Below are 12,822 nucleotides of genomic sequence, written 5' to 3'. Positions count from 1 at the left end.
CTCCATAATGGTAAGTTTTCTGAACAAAATCTTCAAAAATATACCTTAATATCTAGCCATCCACCAATATTTTGACTCCTATTTCTGGCTGGACATTTGAACACTATAGTTGCTGGCTGAATGTAGAGTTTTGATTAGCTTTTGAATCTTTGTAGAGTTTGAGCTTGTGAATGATTCCACTAGGGTATATTGACCTATTACCTATCTACCAAAATACCAGTATAAGAACTGATCACATTAATGTCTCCATTGAGGTAGTGTTTGGAAATAATTTAAAGGAAATGGAATAACATAGGACTGGGATTCAAACTTTGACTATTGCAAATAATTATTGCAACTAATATTAATTCGTATTTGTCGTACATATTTATTCAGCGCCAGACTTGACATATGTATCCCCCACCCCCACCCCATATCTCCGCTATCATATTCATAATAACATGAATACAAACAAATGGTAATTATTTTGTTTACAATAACAAATTGATTGAAAAATTGTACTTTACAAATGAAATTTGAAGACATGAATGTGACTTTGACGACAAAAGTGGCCAGAATAACATGAAACAAGTTCATGGCCACTGCTCGCTGCATGTACAAAATATGTGTAATCTGTGACGTACAGAAGTGAATTACCATCACACGGCACGTAAAAAAACACGCAAAAGTAACTAAATAAAGAGGAAATAACCATTCTTTTGTACGACAGACTTTCAACAATACTTGATGCACCATTTAGGTCGAAATGTGTGAAAATTTATTCCAGACTGCTAACAGGTGAAAATTTGTACTACTTACTTGAGCGTGAATGAAATTCTTTGCCCAGCTGCCATTGATAGTTGTTTTGTATTTAATTCTCGGGAACGTTCGGCATATCCCGAACATTAATTTAGGTAAACCTGTCCCTGGATTGGTTCGTTTGAATAGCTACTTGCCGTTAATTGGATCATATTAGTCACGTGACGTGAAATTCTATAAAGCTGTCGTTAGCATATTGGCGGGCATCATTTGTCTACTAGCGTCAGTAGGATACTCCATAATGGTAAGTTTTCTGAACAAAATCTTCAAAAATATACCTTAATATCTAGCCATCCACCAATATTTTCAGTCTGTATTGTTACTACTGCATCTCCTACAAACCCTAACATTAACGTTATGTGGATTAAATTAATAATTTTGAATATTTGTCGCTTTGTTTTGTATACAGGCAGGCGGTAAAGCTGGTAAAGATTCTGGTAAAGCAAAGGCCAAGGCAGTATCTCGTTCATCGAGAGCAGGACTGCAGGTAATATTATGACAGAACTTCATCGAATTTGCTTATTCCATTTTGATTTGACATTGTTTCGTCTTACTTTAGACGTTTGCTGTTCGCATAACAACATAATATTATCTATATTTGCACCGGTAGTTCCCAGTCGGTCGTATCCACAGGCACTTGAAAAATCGAACAACAAGCCATGGTCGTGTCGGCGCTACTGCCGCAGTCTACTCTGCTGCCATTCTGGAATATCTTACAGCTGAGGTAGGTTTTTACTCATAATAATGTATATTTCATTCCTTCCTAGTGAGATCCCGCGCAAAAAGTACAAAAAGAGGCCCATTAGAAAGGTATATGTGTACACAATCTGTCACCGCTATGAGTAAACGAATAACCTACTGGGCCTCACTGTGCAAAATGTATTTCCATTGTCTAATTACGCATAGGATATCTAAGGCAACATAACGAATTTTCAGGTTTTAGTTGTCGTGATATGAGAAACCAGTTTGGCTACTATTGTCACCCATGGCGTTGGCGTTTTTGTTTTGCGTTCGTTTGACCTTTATGCCTGGATAATTATTTGGCGGGAAGTTCAGTTTGTATTGCATCCATTGTTGTCAAATGGCTTCGGAGGTCAGCGCAATTTATTTTTCAAAGCAAACCCAAATTTTTTCAAGTCCTTTGTTGGACATCTGAAATTTGAATTGAAATCCTTTCTTGCCTTTGAAAAACTGATGGTCAGCTTAAGGAATTTCCAATCGATACTTCCTTGCAAATGGTGTATTAACAGTTGAGTGTGTATTAATCCAAGCACATTGTAAATTACACATAACTTATAGAAACCAACAACAATTCTTTTAATTTATGGCGCCACATTTCGTTGCTATAGTGTTCAATACTATAGATAATCAAGTTGTGTACAATTAGAATATAAAGCTTTACTTGCATTTGTCAAACTGATTAATATTTCATGAGTATGTATTTGCATAACAAAGCCTGTGTTACAGAATAAAGAGTTGTGTTCACTTTCCAAAAATAGTTCATTTACTGATGAGTTTTCGAATTATTTTCCAGGTACTTGAGTTAGCAGGAAATGCCAGTAAAGATTTAAAAGTGAAGCGTATCACACCTCGTCACTTGCAGTTGGCCATCCGTGGTGATGAAGAATTGGACTCCCTCATTAAGGCAACCATTGCTGGTGGTGGTAAGTACAACTTGCTCGTCTTCATAATGAATGTTCTGTGTAGTTTGTGGTGTAGATATAGCTTGCTAGGGAGACTTGTGTTGTTTGTCTGCTACAACTATTAATGTACACATGTAAATAAGTTTCACAACAGCCCCGAATGCTATATGTCCTTTCTGTGAAAATTGATTGCAATGTATTCAATCTCCGACATTGTTGAAATGTAAAATTGCCTTGCTAATTCAGCATGAAGTACTCTGGATGCCAACATGATTTCTCAAATGATACCCTCCAGGAACTAGACTTAAGCATGAAGGTGAAGTCATATGGATAGAATCATTCTTTCATTATTTTAGTCAGATAATAAAAGGAATATAACAAAAAAAAGTTGCTAACTTAGGTTTAGGGTTGTCAGTTGATGTTGTGTTAGGGCAATATATGTGTTGTTTTTACCGCATGACACTAAAGAGTAATGGATGGTAGTATAAATGGAAGTCGTTGACATTTTTGATGTTCACTAATTTGTATTCCTTCTTTTTTTCCAGGTGTCATTCCCCACATTCACAAGAGTCTGATTGGAAAGAAGGGATCACAAAAAGCAACATAAAACAACATATCTGCCTGCAAGACTTTCATACCTCAGGCACAAGCTTTTTAAACATGTTTCTTTAAAAAATATTTCTTTGAATTTTCTGTCCTCATTCTATTTGTCTTGTAGTCTGTAGATGCCATGTATATCCTGTCCAATTTCAATCCATTCCATTTCCATACATTTAAAATATTGTGTGTATTGTATTCATCAATGCAGCAGTGGCCCATTCATATTTTTAATGCTGCACTTTCAATTAGACTATTTTTGTAGTGTCATTTCTTAAAACAGGCATTTCTAATTATGCAAAGCAAAATTTCATGTTTATTTTTTTTCTTCCATAAACATCATTATAGCTTTGTAAGCACAATCAAGTTTCTTAGGCATGTGCTGCTGCTACAGGAAGTTTGAGAGAGAGGAGCATTTGTATGTCTGAAATATTTCCCAATTATTATTATTGTTGCACTTTGTATATGTTGGCTGATCCAGACACATAAATTTGTGCCAGTGGTTTACTTTTCAGATTGTAGTTGAATGTATAGTAGTATTATCAACAATTAAAATGTTATTGACTTTTATTATACATGATTCTGTCCAGTCTCTTTTCTTTGACCCAACTAAGGGTCACTTGTTGCTTTGTGATGGGTCAATTGTAGTATCTGTGTGTATGTCGGTTTGTCAGTTCAGTTTAGCTAAAGATGAAAATTAGAAATAACTATTAACATCTTGGGTTTCAGTTATACATTGGAATTATCACCCAAATGTGCACTTGTCATTGGTGATATTTTTTTCTGGTCTTTGGATTAAAGTACATGTAATGGGTCATTCAGGTCGTGGGGGGCAAAGGCCACCATTCATATGCATCAAAGACTGCCCTCATAAGCTCAATCTGTATATTATAATGTGTCATGACATCACTTCCCACTCTCACCACTAGAGGGCAGTCATCCATGAAGCCCTACTATCTCTTGATGGTGACTAATACTACCTTGGCATTGAAAAGTCTGAAAATCATTTTGGGCAGAATGTGAATATTTTCAAATCTCACTTGTACTTCTTGTTGCCCCAAAATGTTTCTGTGGTAATTTAATCTGTTGTGTTACGAGAGAAGAGGCAATATGTCAATTGTTATATCAATGTTAGCATTTATTTATTTAGCTTTCAAATTAAAATTCTACATAGATATATGTATAATCAAAATATAATACTTTCTTGGTATCTGCTATATGTTGTAACAATAGAAATGATAATATTGAGGTAGATTATAAATACATATTGTTGAAATAGTGACATGGAAAGGGTTGTGGTGGGTAGGATATCTGCAATCAAATGTCTTCTTAAAAGGATATAAAATTAGAACAATATACAAACAATTTCTGCGTGTAAAATAACTTCTCATCAAGTCACACTGGAAAACATTGATTCTCAAAGTCTCATGGCTCCTCATCAGTTTGAGGAATATCCCACGATGGTGCTTATAAATTAATAGAGGTTAAAAAGAAGACAGAATCCAGTCCACAACAGCTGAATTTAAGAGGATAAGTATTCATGGTTGAAAAATAAATATTCATGGCAGATGTTCTACACTGAAGGGAATAAGCACTAAGGAGTCATGAATATTCATTGTTCAACCATGAATAATTATTTCTGCTGACTCCCATGATGCAATAGCCCATACAAAGATATCCAATAAAGGCACAAGATCAACTTCAAGTTTCTCTAAAATCAAAAGTAATTATAGGTGATGTAACATGAAATGCCTCTCCAGACACAGTTTATGAATATTTCTCTATTTTGTGGCTTGTCCATTTAATTTTGCTATTTTGTGGCTTGTCCCTTTAAATGAGTTTATGGATTTGACTACATTGTGCCCAGGAGAATATTGTTACTGGTGTGTATTGTCAAAGGAAAATATATTTGAAGGTAAAAATCTCCTGTTATTGCTAGATAATGTGGGTATTTTGAAGAACTTGACCTGCAAATTCAACTTTATTGTAATGTAAATGTTACAAATTATGTGCGTATCAAAAGTTTTTCTTTACTCCTATTACAAAATGAGTAATTCTGGAGGTGAATGGTTCATTCACCCCTAGTTTGTGACAAAATTAAGAAACACTCAATACTCTGTTTTTATCCATCATATTGACAATGGAGGGATAAAACTAATTATTTTGGAGGACTTTTAAAACATCTTTGTACAAAAGTTGATCAGCATCCACTGCCCAAATGAAATCTAAATGATCAAATCTCTCAATTTTAGTCACAGAAACCAAATTGCGAATTTTGGGGATAAGTAACAGAACATCTGTAGGGTCGGCTAGGATATCCCATTCACCCCAGAATACTGCCACAGGAACATCCATTTCAGACACATTGTATTCCGGAGCAAGGACCTGGAATATAAGGAAAAGTAACTTGTAAGTTCACAATCAATTGATTGTATATGATATTGCATTTCGATTTGACAACATCTATCATGAAAGAGACTGAGAAATTTGTTATCGTTATAGACACTTTTAATCGTTTTCTTGGGGTGTGATTCTCTCAAAATGTTGTAAACCTGTAGTTGCCAGGTAGCAAAATAGTGATTGCAAGTTCTTCATATTAATCAATTAATTGTAACATTCACTTCAATCTTCAAAAGAAATGTGTATTACATGTACATTGGGTCAAGTATTTTACATTGTGTATTAGTATAATACTCATGCATGATACTTTTGGTTTCTCATTTTGTGCCATTTTGAAAACAAATGTCATGTGAGGGCACCCTACCCTAGATTACAGAGAATGAGGGTTGAAATTTTCATCATCATCAAGATGTCAACCATAAGCCAGCTAGTATATAAAGCTGTCAACAAACATGTTTGTGAAGGTAGTTCATGAATGCATCAAAATTTCCTAAACTCCTAAAATTCACTGAATCATCAAAAATAGAAAATCTCACTGTGTATGCTATTAACTTTTGATGAGAAGTACACTGAAAAGATGTTTTTCAAAATACACTATTGTACTGAACAATTATAGTCCAACTTATTGTCAAATTCTAGTAAAATATGTAAATGCATATTGATATATTATTTACCTTGCCATAGTGGAAGTAATTTCCGAGGACTCCATAGTCATACATTTGAAACTTATATGAAGTAATCATCTGTACATGAAAGGAAAATAGAAAAGGTGAAAATAAATAAACTAAAAATGAAATTTCTTTTCCAATGCATTTAGCTTTTTGATATAAAAGAGTTATGCTTATTCTTTCTTGTATGTCCATTTCTAAACACAATAATAAAATGTGATGTTTGACAAAGAAAGTTGCTTTTACCAATAAGACGCATCTTCAAATGTGACATTAAACTTATATAGTTTCTATGAGTGATCATGGCAGACAGGCAAAAAAAAAAGAAGCAAACATTTGGTGCACATGCAAGTACCTCAACTTACACGTAAGTAGAAACCTTTGATCTCAGACAACAACCTGGGTTGTACAAACTTTAACAACAGCTTCTTGTTGCCTTATGTATGCTTTATGTGTGTACATGTGTATGTTTCTGTGTTTGTGTATGGTAGTGCCCTTACAATGATAGTTTGATGGTTCTCACCTGTGCACAGTTGAATATGATAATGTCAGTCTGTCTGTCTGTCTGTCTGTCTGTCTGAGTGGTTTAGTTCTGCTATTACTAGTACCTTGTGTGTATATATTGGTTCTTATCTGTTTGTCTGGAGGGGAAAGGGGCAATGTTTGTCTGTTCTGAGGGGAAAGGGGGCAAAGTTTGTCTGTCTGCGTGTTCAGAGGGGAAAGGGGGCCTTACTTACTATATTCTTACCTGTGCCCAGTGGATAATATTTTTCAATGATGTACCAGCAGGAGTGTGAGCTACATAGACAGGTATTCTTGATGCATTCATACGATGACAATCATAGCCATCAATCAGAAATAATATACTCTCACAAACTATGACAGTGTGATCATTACCACATAAACTATTAGCAATAAACTCAAACAGTTTATTCTGTGGTAGAATCTCTTCTACTCCAAGGGTATTCAAGATGCCCTGAAAACAAAAAAAATAATACATTTTATGACACCAGGTATGATTGAGGTTTGTAATCTGGTAATTAAACCCTATAGCTTCATTCCCATGGCTTTGGATAAATACCTAGCAACTAGACCAAGCCCATAGCAACAGTCAAATACAGTTGTGCTTAGATAATGCCATTGGTAATATTGCCATGTTGTTTATCTAGGTCAATATTAGTAATTTATACTACTGTAAATTAATCTATAGCCATTTGTTATTTATTACAGGTACACAAAATATTCAGAGCTGCCATTATTTTGTCCATTCCTTTTTAAATAAATAAGCTTGTACTGGTATAAATAATTAATATATCACCCAGAAAAGGGAGGGGCTTCTAAATGGAGAGGAGGGTATACACAGACAAGTAACAATAAGTAAACTTACACCAAGAATTTTATAGATATGTGTATCAGCTAATATTCTTATAGGGCTTTCAGTATATCCAACAGTTGTGACTGGAGCCAGTGCGATAAATAACTTGATTTTCTTTGCTAGTTGTTTGTTCTTGGAGAATGCTGCAAAGCCTGTAGTTGTTCCCTGAGAATGTCCAATGTAATAAAGTTGTGACTGTCCGCTGACATTGAGGGCGTAGTTTATGACTGCAGGTAAGTCATATTTGGCAATGTCATCCCAACTGTCAACAAAAGAATAAGTATATTTTCATCATCATCATCTTCCTTGTTAACATCTTTACAGCTATGAGTTGTGAGTACTAGCCCAAATCCAATAGAATCCAGGCTGTGAGTTGTGAGTATTTACATTTAACTACTCACTGACAAATCATAACCACTATTACACTAGTACATGACATACTGTGTAGTATACAACCTACCACTACATCACCTACAGATAATACTGACCACTAATTAACAGATACAATGTCTTTTCTATGCAATTGACAATTTTTAATGAATGTGTCTTAGTTATTTGAAAAAATGTCCCAGTTGCAGCTAGAGCAGGTTAACAGATAACAATATTAACCTACTAATTAACATATAACCAGTATTAACCTACTAATTAACATATCATAACCAGTATTAACCTACTAATTAACATATTATAACCAATATTAACCTACTAATTAACATATCATAACCAATATTAACGTACTAATTAACATATTATAACCAATATTAACCTACCTAAACTTCCAGTATTTTTTATCATGACTAGATAAATTCACATGTCCTTTACTGTACGTTGTACCTCTGTTACTACCAATCCATACATCATAACCAGCATCGGCTAAAATGAAGGCCAGACTTTGAGTAGCTAGGTTTGTGACCCAGTTGGTAGCATCCCCCAATAAACCATGTTGTAAATAAACAACTGGTCTAGATCCTGTGATAGAATAACAATCAAATGATTATAGGAACATTACTGTCTAGATCCTGTAAAACTGTAAAATTGCCAAATTTTCTAGGAGTTAAAATATCTAGGCTTACAGTAGTTAGTTGGCATGTTCATTGTTCAACCATAAATATATCATTTCTACTGATTCCCATCATGCAATAGCTATACAGTAAAGATATCCTATTTGAGACACACTGACCTTTGACATTTAGTGTACCCCCTAATTTTACTATTATAAACTTCTATTGTATACCAAAGTTTCAGCTGCTATGAAATGTAACCCCACCCCAGCAACCACCCCCACCCCCAGCCCCCACCCCCACATTTCTACCCTTCACACAGACATCAAAAGTAATTGATGAATGATTTAAAATAAATACATTTTTTGCATCCTCTGGCAAAGTTTATTTTAAGTTTCAGTCTTACAATTAACATTACCATTACCTTTAAAATGCAAGTTTCCATGACGACCGTATGGGATTCTTTGAAGTGACAAGATATAACCATCTTCAGTTATGACTTCATGGTTTTCACAAGGAAATCCTTTACTGGTGATTAATTCACTCTGAAATGAAATGAAATGATTATAAAATAAATATAGGTCATAATATTAGGTTACCAATTCAAATCTTACACTGTCAATTTATTATATTGCCACATGATCATTTTGGTGGAATGGCAATTTAGGACATGTCAGGTACACTTGAATTTGGCACACAATGCAAAGTGAGAATATACAATACTTGCATTCTCACAAACCAGAGCTGTTATTTCTTCAAAAGAACGAGATCGCTCATGTTTTGGACTGTGCTGTAAAAGAGGCTGTGGTTTGCGATGATGACTACTTGCAAATAATGTATCTGTAAGTTCGTCGAATACAAAAATATAAAACTTGTAAAGTAATATTGTTAGCGGGACATATTTTTGGACAGTGGAAAAAGTTTTCAGTGTGTTTTCAGCTATTAAAGATAAACCCAGGGCCATGGAAAAGTTTCTGTTTGTATTCAGATAAAATAAATCCAGGGCCAAAAACATGAAGCTACACTGAGTACCTGATATTTCTAGATCTAAATTCAAAACAGGAAGGATATGAAATTGAGGAAGTGTATTTCAGTGCAATACATCATGCTACTACCATAGTATTATAGTATTAAATATACAATGTTTGTATACATGTCTGTAATGTTGATAATAACATCAAAGTGGTTGCCATGGTTACTCAATAATCAAACAGAAAGACACATCACCCAGTATTGTCAGTTGTGATGACATTCTAGAGTATTTATAGTTTTCTGACTTGACCCGTGACCCTTGACACACTATTGATAAAATATTGCATGGTAGTAATTCAAACTTATTTTTGTCATTATTAAAAATAAATATCACCAGACAGACAAATGGACAGTTTGACAAACGATACTGATGTGAACAGGTAAAACATTCCTCGTAACTAACTAACTAACTAACCAACCAACCAACCAACCAACCAACCAACCAACCAACCAACCATTACAAACCAAACAACCATTAATTACCAACCAACCATTACCAACCAACCAACCAACCAACCATTACAAACCAAACAACCATTAATTACCAACTAACCATTACCAACCAACCAACCAACCAACCAACCAACCAACCAACCAACCAACCAACAACAATAGAACAGTTCATTCAAGCAGTGTTACCCAGACAGTTTTAGTATATCAAAATCTACAGGACACATGCAATTCATTTTGAATGAATTCTATATAATTCTATATAATCTTTGAATTCATTTTTAATAACTTTATTACACAACTGTATAATCAGTGAATACAGTAACGTAAACAACAACAATAACAACAACAACAAAACAATTTTATATATAAATATAACTATCTATAAGTTTTATATCAATAAAATATATGTTTTAAAACTGCAATGTTGAGTTGAAGTAGTTGACCTTGAAATCTATATCTCAACAGACTGTCCATTTATGGTTCACACCTAACAAAGTTCACAAAACTATCAAAGTGCAAATCATTTACTGACTTTATCTTTTTAATCTGATAATGAAACTTTGAAGGTGAAACATCTCTGACTGTCTAGTACAGTAGTTAAATGCTGTAGTAGTTTAATGGATCTGTTTATCCATGACAAACACTTCAGTTTTGTACTTTGTAATGTATATATTTTATTATCCAGTAATCTAAAAGAGGAAATCTGAAGGTGAAATCTACATTGCCTCTTTTCTTCCACATGGACATACTTATAACATTGACAACTTTCATAAAATCAGCACTCATCAAAAAGAAAGATATTATAGAGAGTTAAAAAGAAAATTATACATTACATTTATCTAACCAAAAGTTTTATTATTTTTTGATAACTATTATAATAATAATAATCTTTATTTATACTGGATAGTTCTTTAAGCATTTAAACACTTGTCTCCCAAGAAGTCCAGTGGGGGCCATCCCTCATGAGTTCAGTGTTAATGCAGGAGGAAACCGGAGTACCCGGGGAAAACCTGCGTTGTTCGGTAGAGTCAAACTGAACGACACTCTTCTTACTTACAGCGGGGTAAATTTAATCGAACCCTGAATGGGGTTCGAACCCCGACTGCAGTGGTAAGAGGCAAGTGGTTTAACCACTTGGCCACCGACAACCCAATATTATTACTCTAGTTTATATATTTACTAGTTTGTTTTAGCACCAAAAACTTATTGCAGAAAATCCAATGAAGAAATGTAGTTTTCTTGATGGATGCAAAACAGATTCTATTCTTTATTCACAAGGACACATGTTATTGCTTAGATTACTGTTTTTCTAAGGAAAATATCACAAGAATCCTGCTACTACAAATGTATCAATCACTATACTGGAAGACATATACACCTGTGTGTTCTTTCCATAAAGGTAGGGGAAATATATTCAAGTCAAAACATTGTTATATTTCGTCTCTAGACAAGGAAAACAACAATTTTAAGAAATATTACACGCCCCTAAATGTTCTTCCTATCTCTATTTGATTATGTAACCAGAGTCACATGTGATGTCTTTCTAAGGGACACAACAGTTACACAAAAGACTACACTGTAAATAGTACTTACAAGTTTACATTGTAAAGTAGAAAGTCAATAAAGCAAACTGAGTTGTTTTCTCATTATATTCATTATCAAAAGCTTTGTTTTTAAATTAATTGATTGGAAAAAGTTTTACCGGTGTCTGATGGGTCTATTTATTAATTGATACTGTCTAGGGTATGTTTCTTTTCAAATGATACAATGTTGCATAATAACTGATAAACTGATACACGATTGTATTGTGTTTTTTTGCAATAGTGGGCACAGGTACTAGGTACGTATTCGTCAAGCCCCATTACATGGTCTAATAATTTAGTCATCCTAGATCGATCATGATAACTATATAGGAAACGAACAACAGGTCTCTATGTTTATACAAATTAGTTATAATATACAATGCACAGTTCCTCTATAGAGAGAGACTGTAATATCGATACAACATACTCACCACATTCATATTCACTTCAGGATCCAGATTTAGTTTTTTGACTTCCTGGAGTTCCTTCATTGCCTCCGGCCAACACTTTGAATAGTTCTTAGTGTAATAATCTTCAATTGCTCTAACATGATTACCATAGGAATACACACTGTTATAGAGACAGAGAGATATTAGTACGAAAGTCAACAGAACTTTATCCATGCTGTTAGCGATTCAACTATCAGCATTTACAGCAGGAACTGTGCAAGTCGACACAGATATACACAACTGTAAACCCCTGAAGTGCGATCAGGGAGGTTTGTGTACACATATATCCGGTAAGTTACCGGTGATAAATATAGGTCAGGTGACTAGCAAAATACGATGACCTTGAGACTATTCCATTATGTCATGTAGGATGGGCTAGGAGAATTGGGTTTGATTTCTTATCACAGGGGTCAGGCTTAGTTAGTTTTATTTATGAAAAAAAAATAAACAAACAAAACTACAACAATGAAGACATATAAACACTGACAAACGTGAACGACAGAGTAATTACATATCAATGATGTTTGTATACAACAAGAATTACACTATATTTTCCCCTATATATGAAATGGTCAAAACCATTTTATATACATGATGTAGCGTGAGTTTAGCTCGTTGTTGTTTATTTTTATTTGGTGTCACAATCATATCACCAGGAAAAGTTGACAAAAATGATATTAGGATGGCTCCATCTCCATCGTTACGATGATTGGAATTAATATGGTCATTGGTTTTCTTCATACCTGTTTATAACCAAATGATATTAATAAATGCAATCATACTAATTTGCCAATTCTTGTATTTCGGACAGTGAGTTATTGTC

At 34.1% G+C, this 12,822-nt stretch overlaps 2 protein-coding genes across 3 annotated transcripts; one reads left to right on the top strand and one right to left on the bottom strand.

Annotated features, from left to right (window-relative positions):
- LOC144452105 (histone H2A.V) lies at positions 1-3,613 on the top strand. 2 transcript variants are annotated; one of them, XM_078143119.1, is made up of 5 exons: positions 1-10; positions 1,208-1,285; positions 1,409-1,522; positions 2,333-2,462; positions 2,987-3,613. In XM_078143119.1, the coding sequence occupies exons 1-5, from the start codon at positions 8-10 to the stop codon at positions 3,046-3,048; spliced, it is 387 nt and encodes a 128-aa protein (XP_077999245.1). In that variant the 5' UTR covers positions 1-7; the 3' UTR covers positions 3,049-3,613. The 2 variants fall into 2 exon arrangements, with proteins under 2 accessions (XP_077999245.1, XP_077999244.1); XM_078143118.1 differs by lacking the exon at positions 1-10 and adding an exon at positions 1,001-1,042.
- A 1,579-nt stretch (positions 3,614-5,192) lies between these two features.
- On the bottom strand, positions 5,193-12,002 carry LOC144452244 (gastric triacylglycerol lipase-like). The gene is made up of 7 exons (XM_078143297.1): positions 11,982-12,002; positions 8,907-9,027; positions 8,252-8,450; positions 7,494-7,743; positions 6,855-7,082; positions 6,113-6,181; positions 5,193-5,423 (listed from the first exon to the last, which is right to left on the bottom strand). Exons 1-7 carry the CDS (start codon positions 11,988-11,990, stop codon positions 5,193-5,195), a joined length of 1,107 nt encoding a protein of 368 aa, XP_077999423.1. The 5' UTR covers positions 11,991-12,002.
- Between the last annotated feature and the right edge of the window lie 820 nt (positions 12,003-12,822).

Source organism: Glandiceps talaboti, chromosome 22, assembly GCF_964340395.1.
Source record: "Glandiceps talaboti chromosome 22, keGlaTala1.1, whole genome shotgun sequence".
In the NCBI taxonomy this organism is placed as follows: Eukaryota; Metazoa; Hemichordata; class Enteropneusta; family Spengelidae; genus Glandiceps; species Glandiceps talaboti.
The sequence above is the reverse complement of the archived record's forward strand: the minus strand, read 5'-3'. Positions and strand labels throughout refer to the sequence as shown.

Coding starts and splice junctions, on each gene's coding strand:
- LOC144452105 (XM_078143119.1), top strand. Junction 1,286..1,408: donor CATCGAGAGCAGGACTGCAG/GTAATATTATGA, acceptor TTGCACCGGTAG/TTCCCAGTCGGTCGTATCCA. Junction 1,523..2,332: donor TGGAATATCTTACAGCTGAG/GTAGGTTTTTAC, acceptor ATTATTTTCCAG/GTACTTGAGTTAGCAGGAAA.
- LOC144452244 (XM_078143297.1), bottom strand. Junction 7,083..7,493: donor ATATCTATAAAATTCTTGGT/GTAAGTTTACTT, acceptor TTTTGTTTTCAG/GGCATCTTGAATACCCTTGG. Junction 6,182..6,854: donor ATATTATCCACTGGGCACAG/GTAAGAATATAG, acceptor TTTCATGTACAG/ATGATTACTTCATATAAGTT.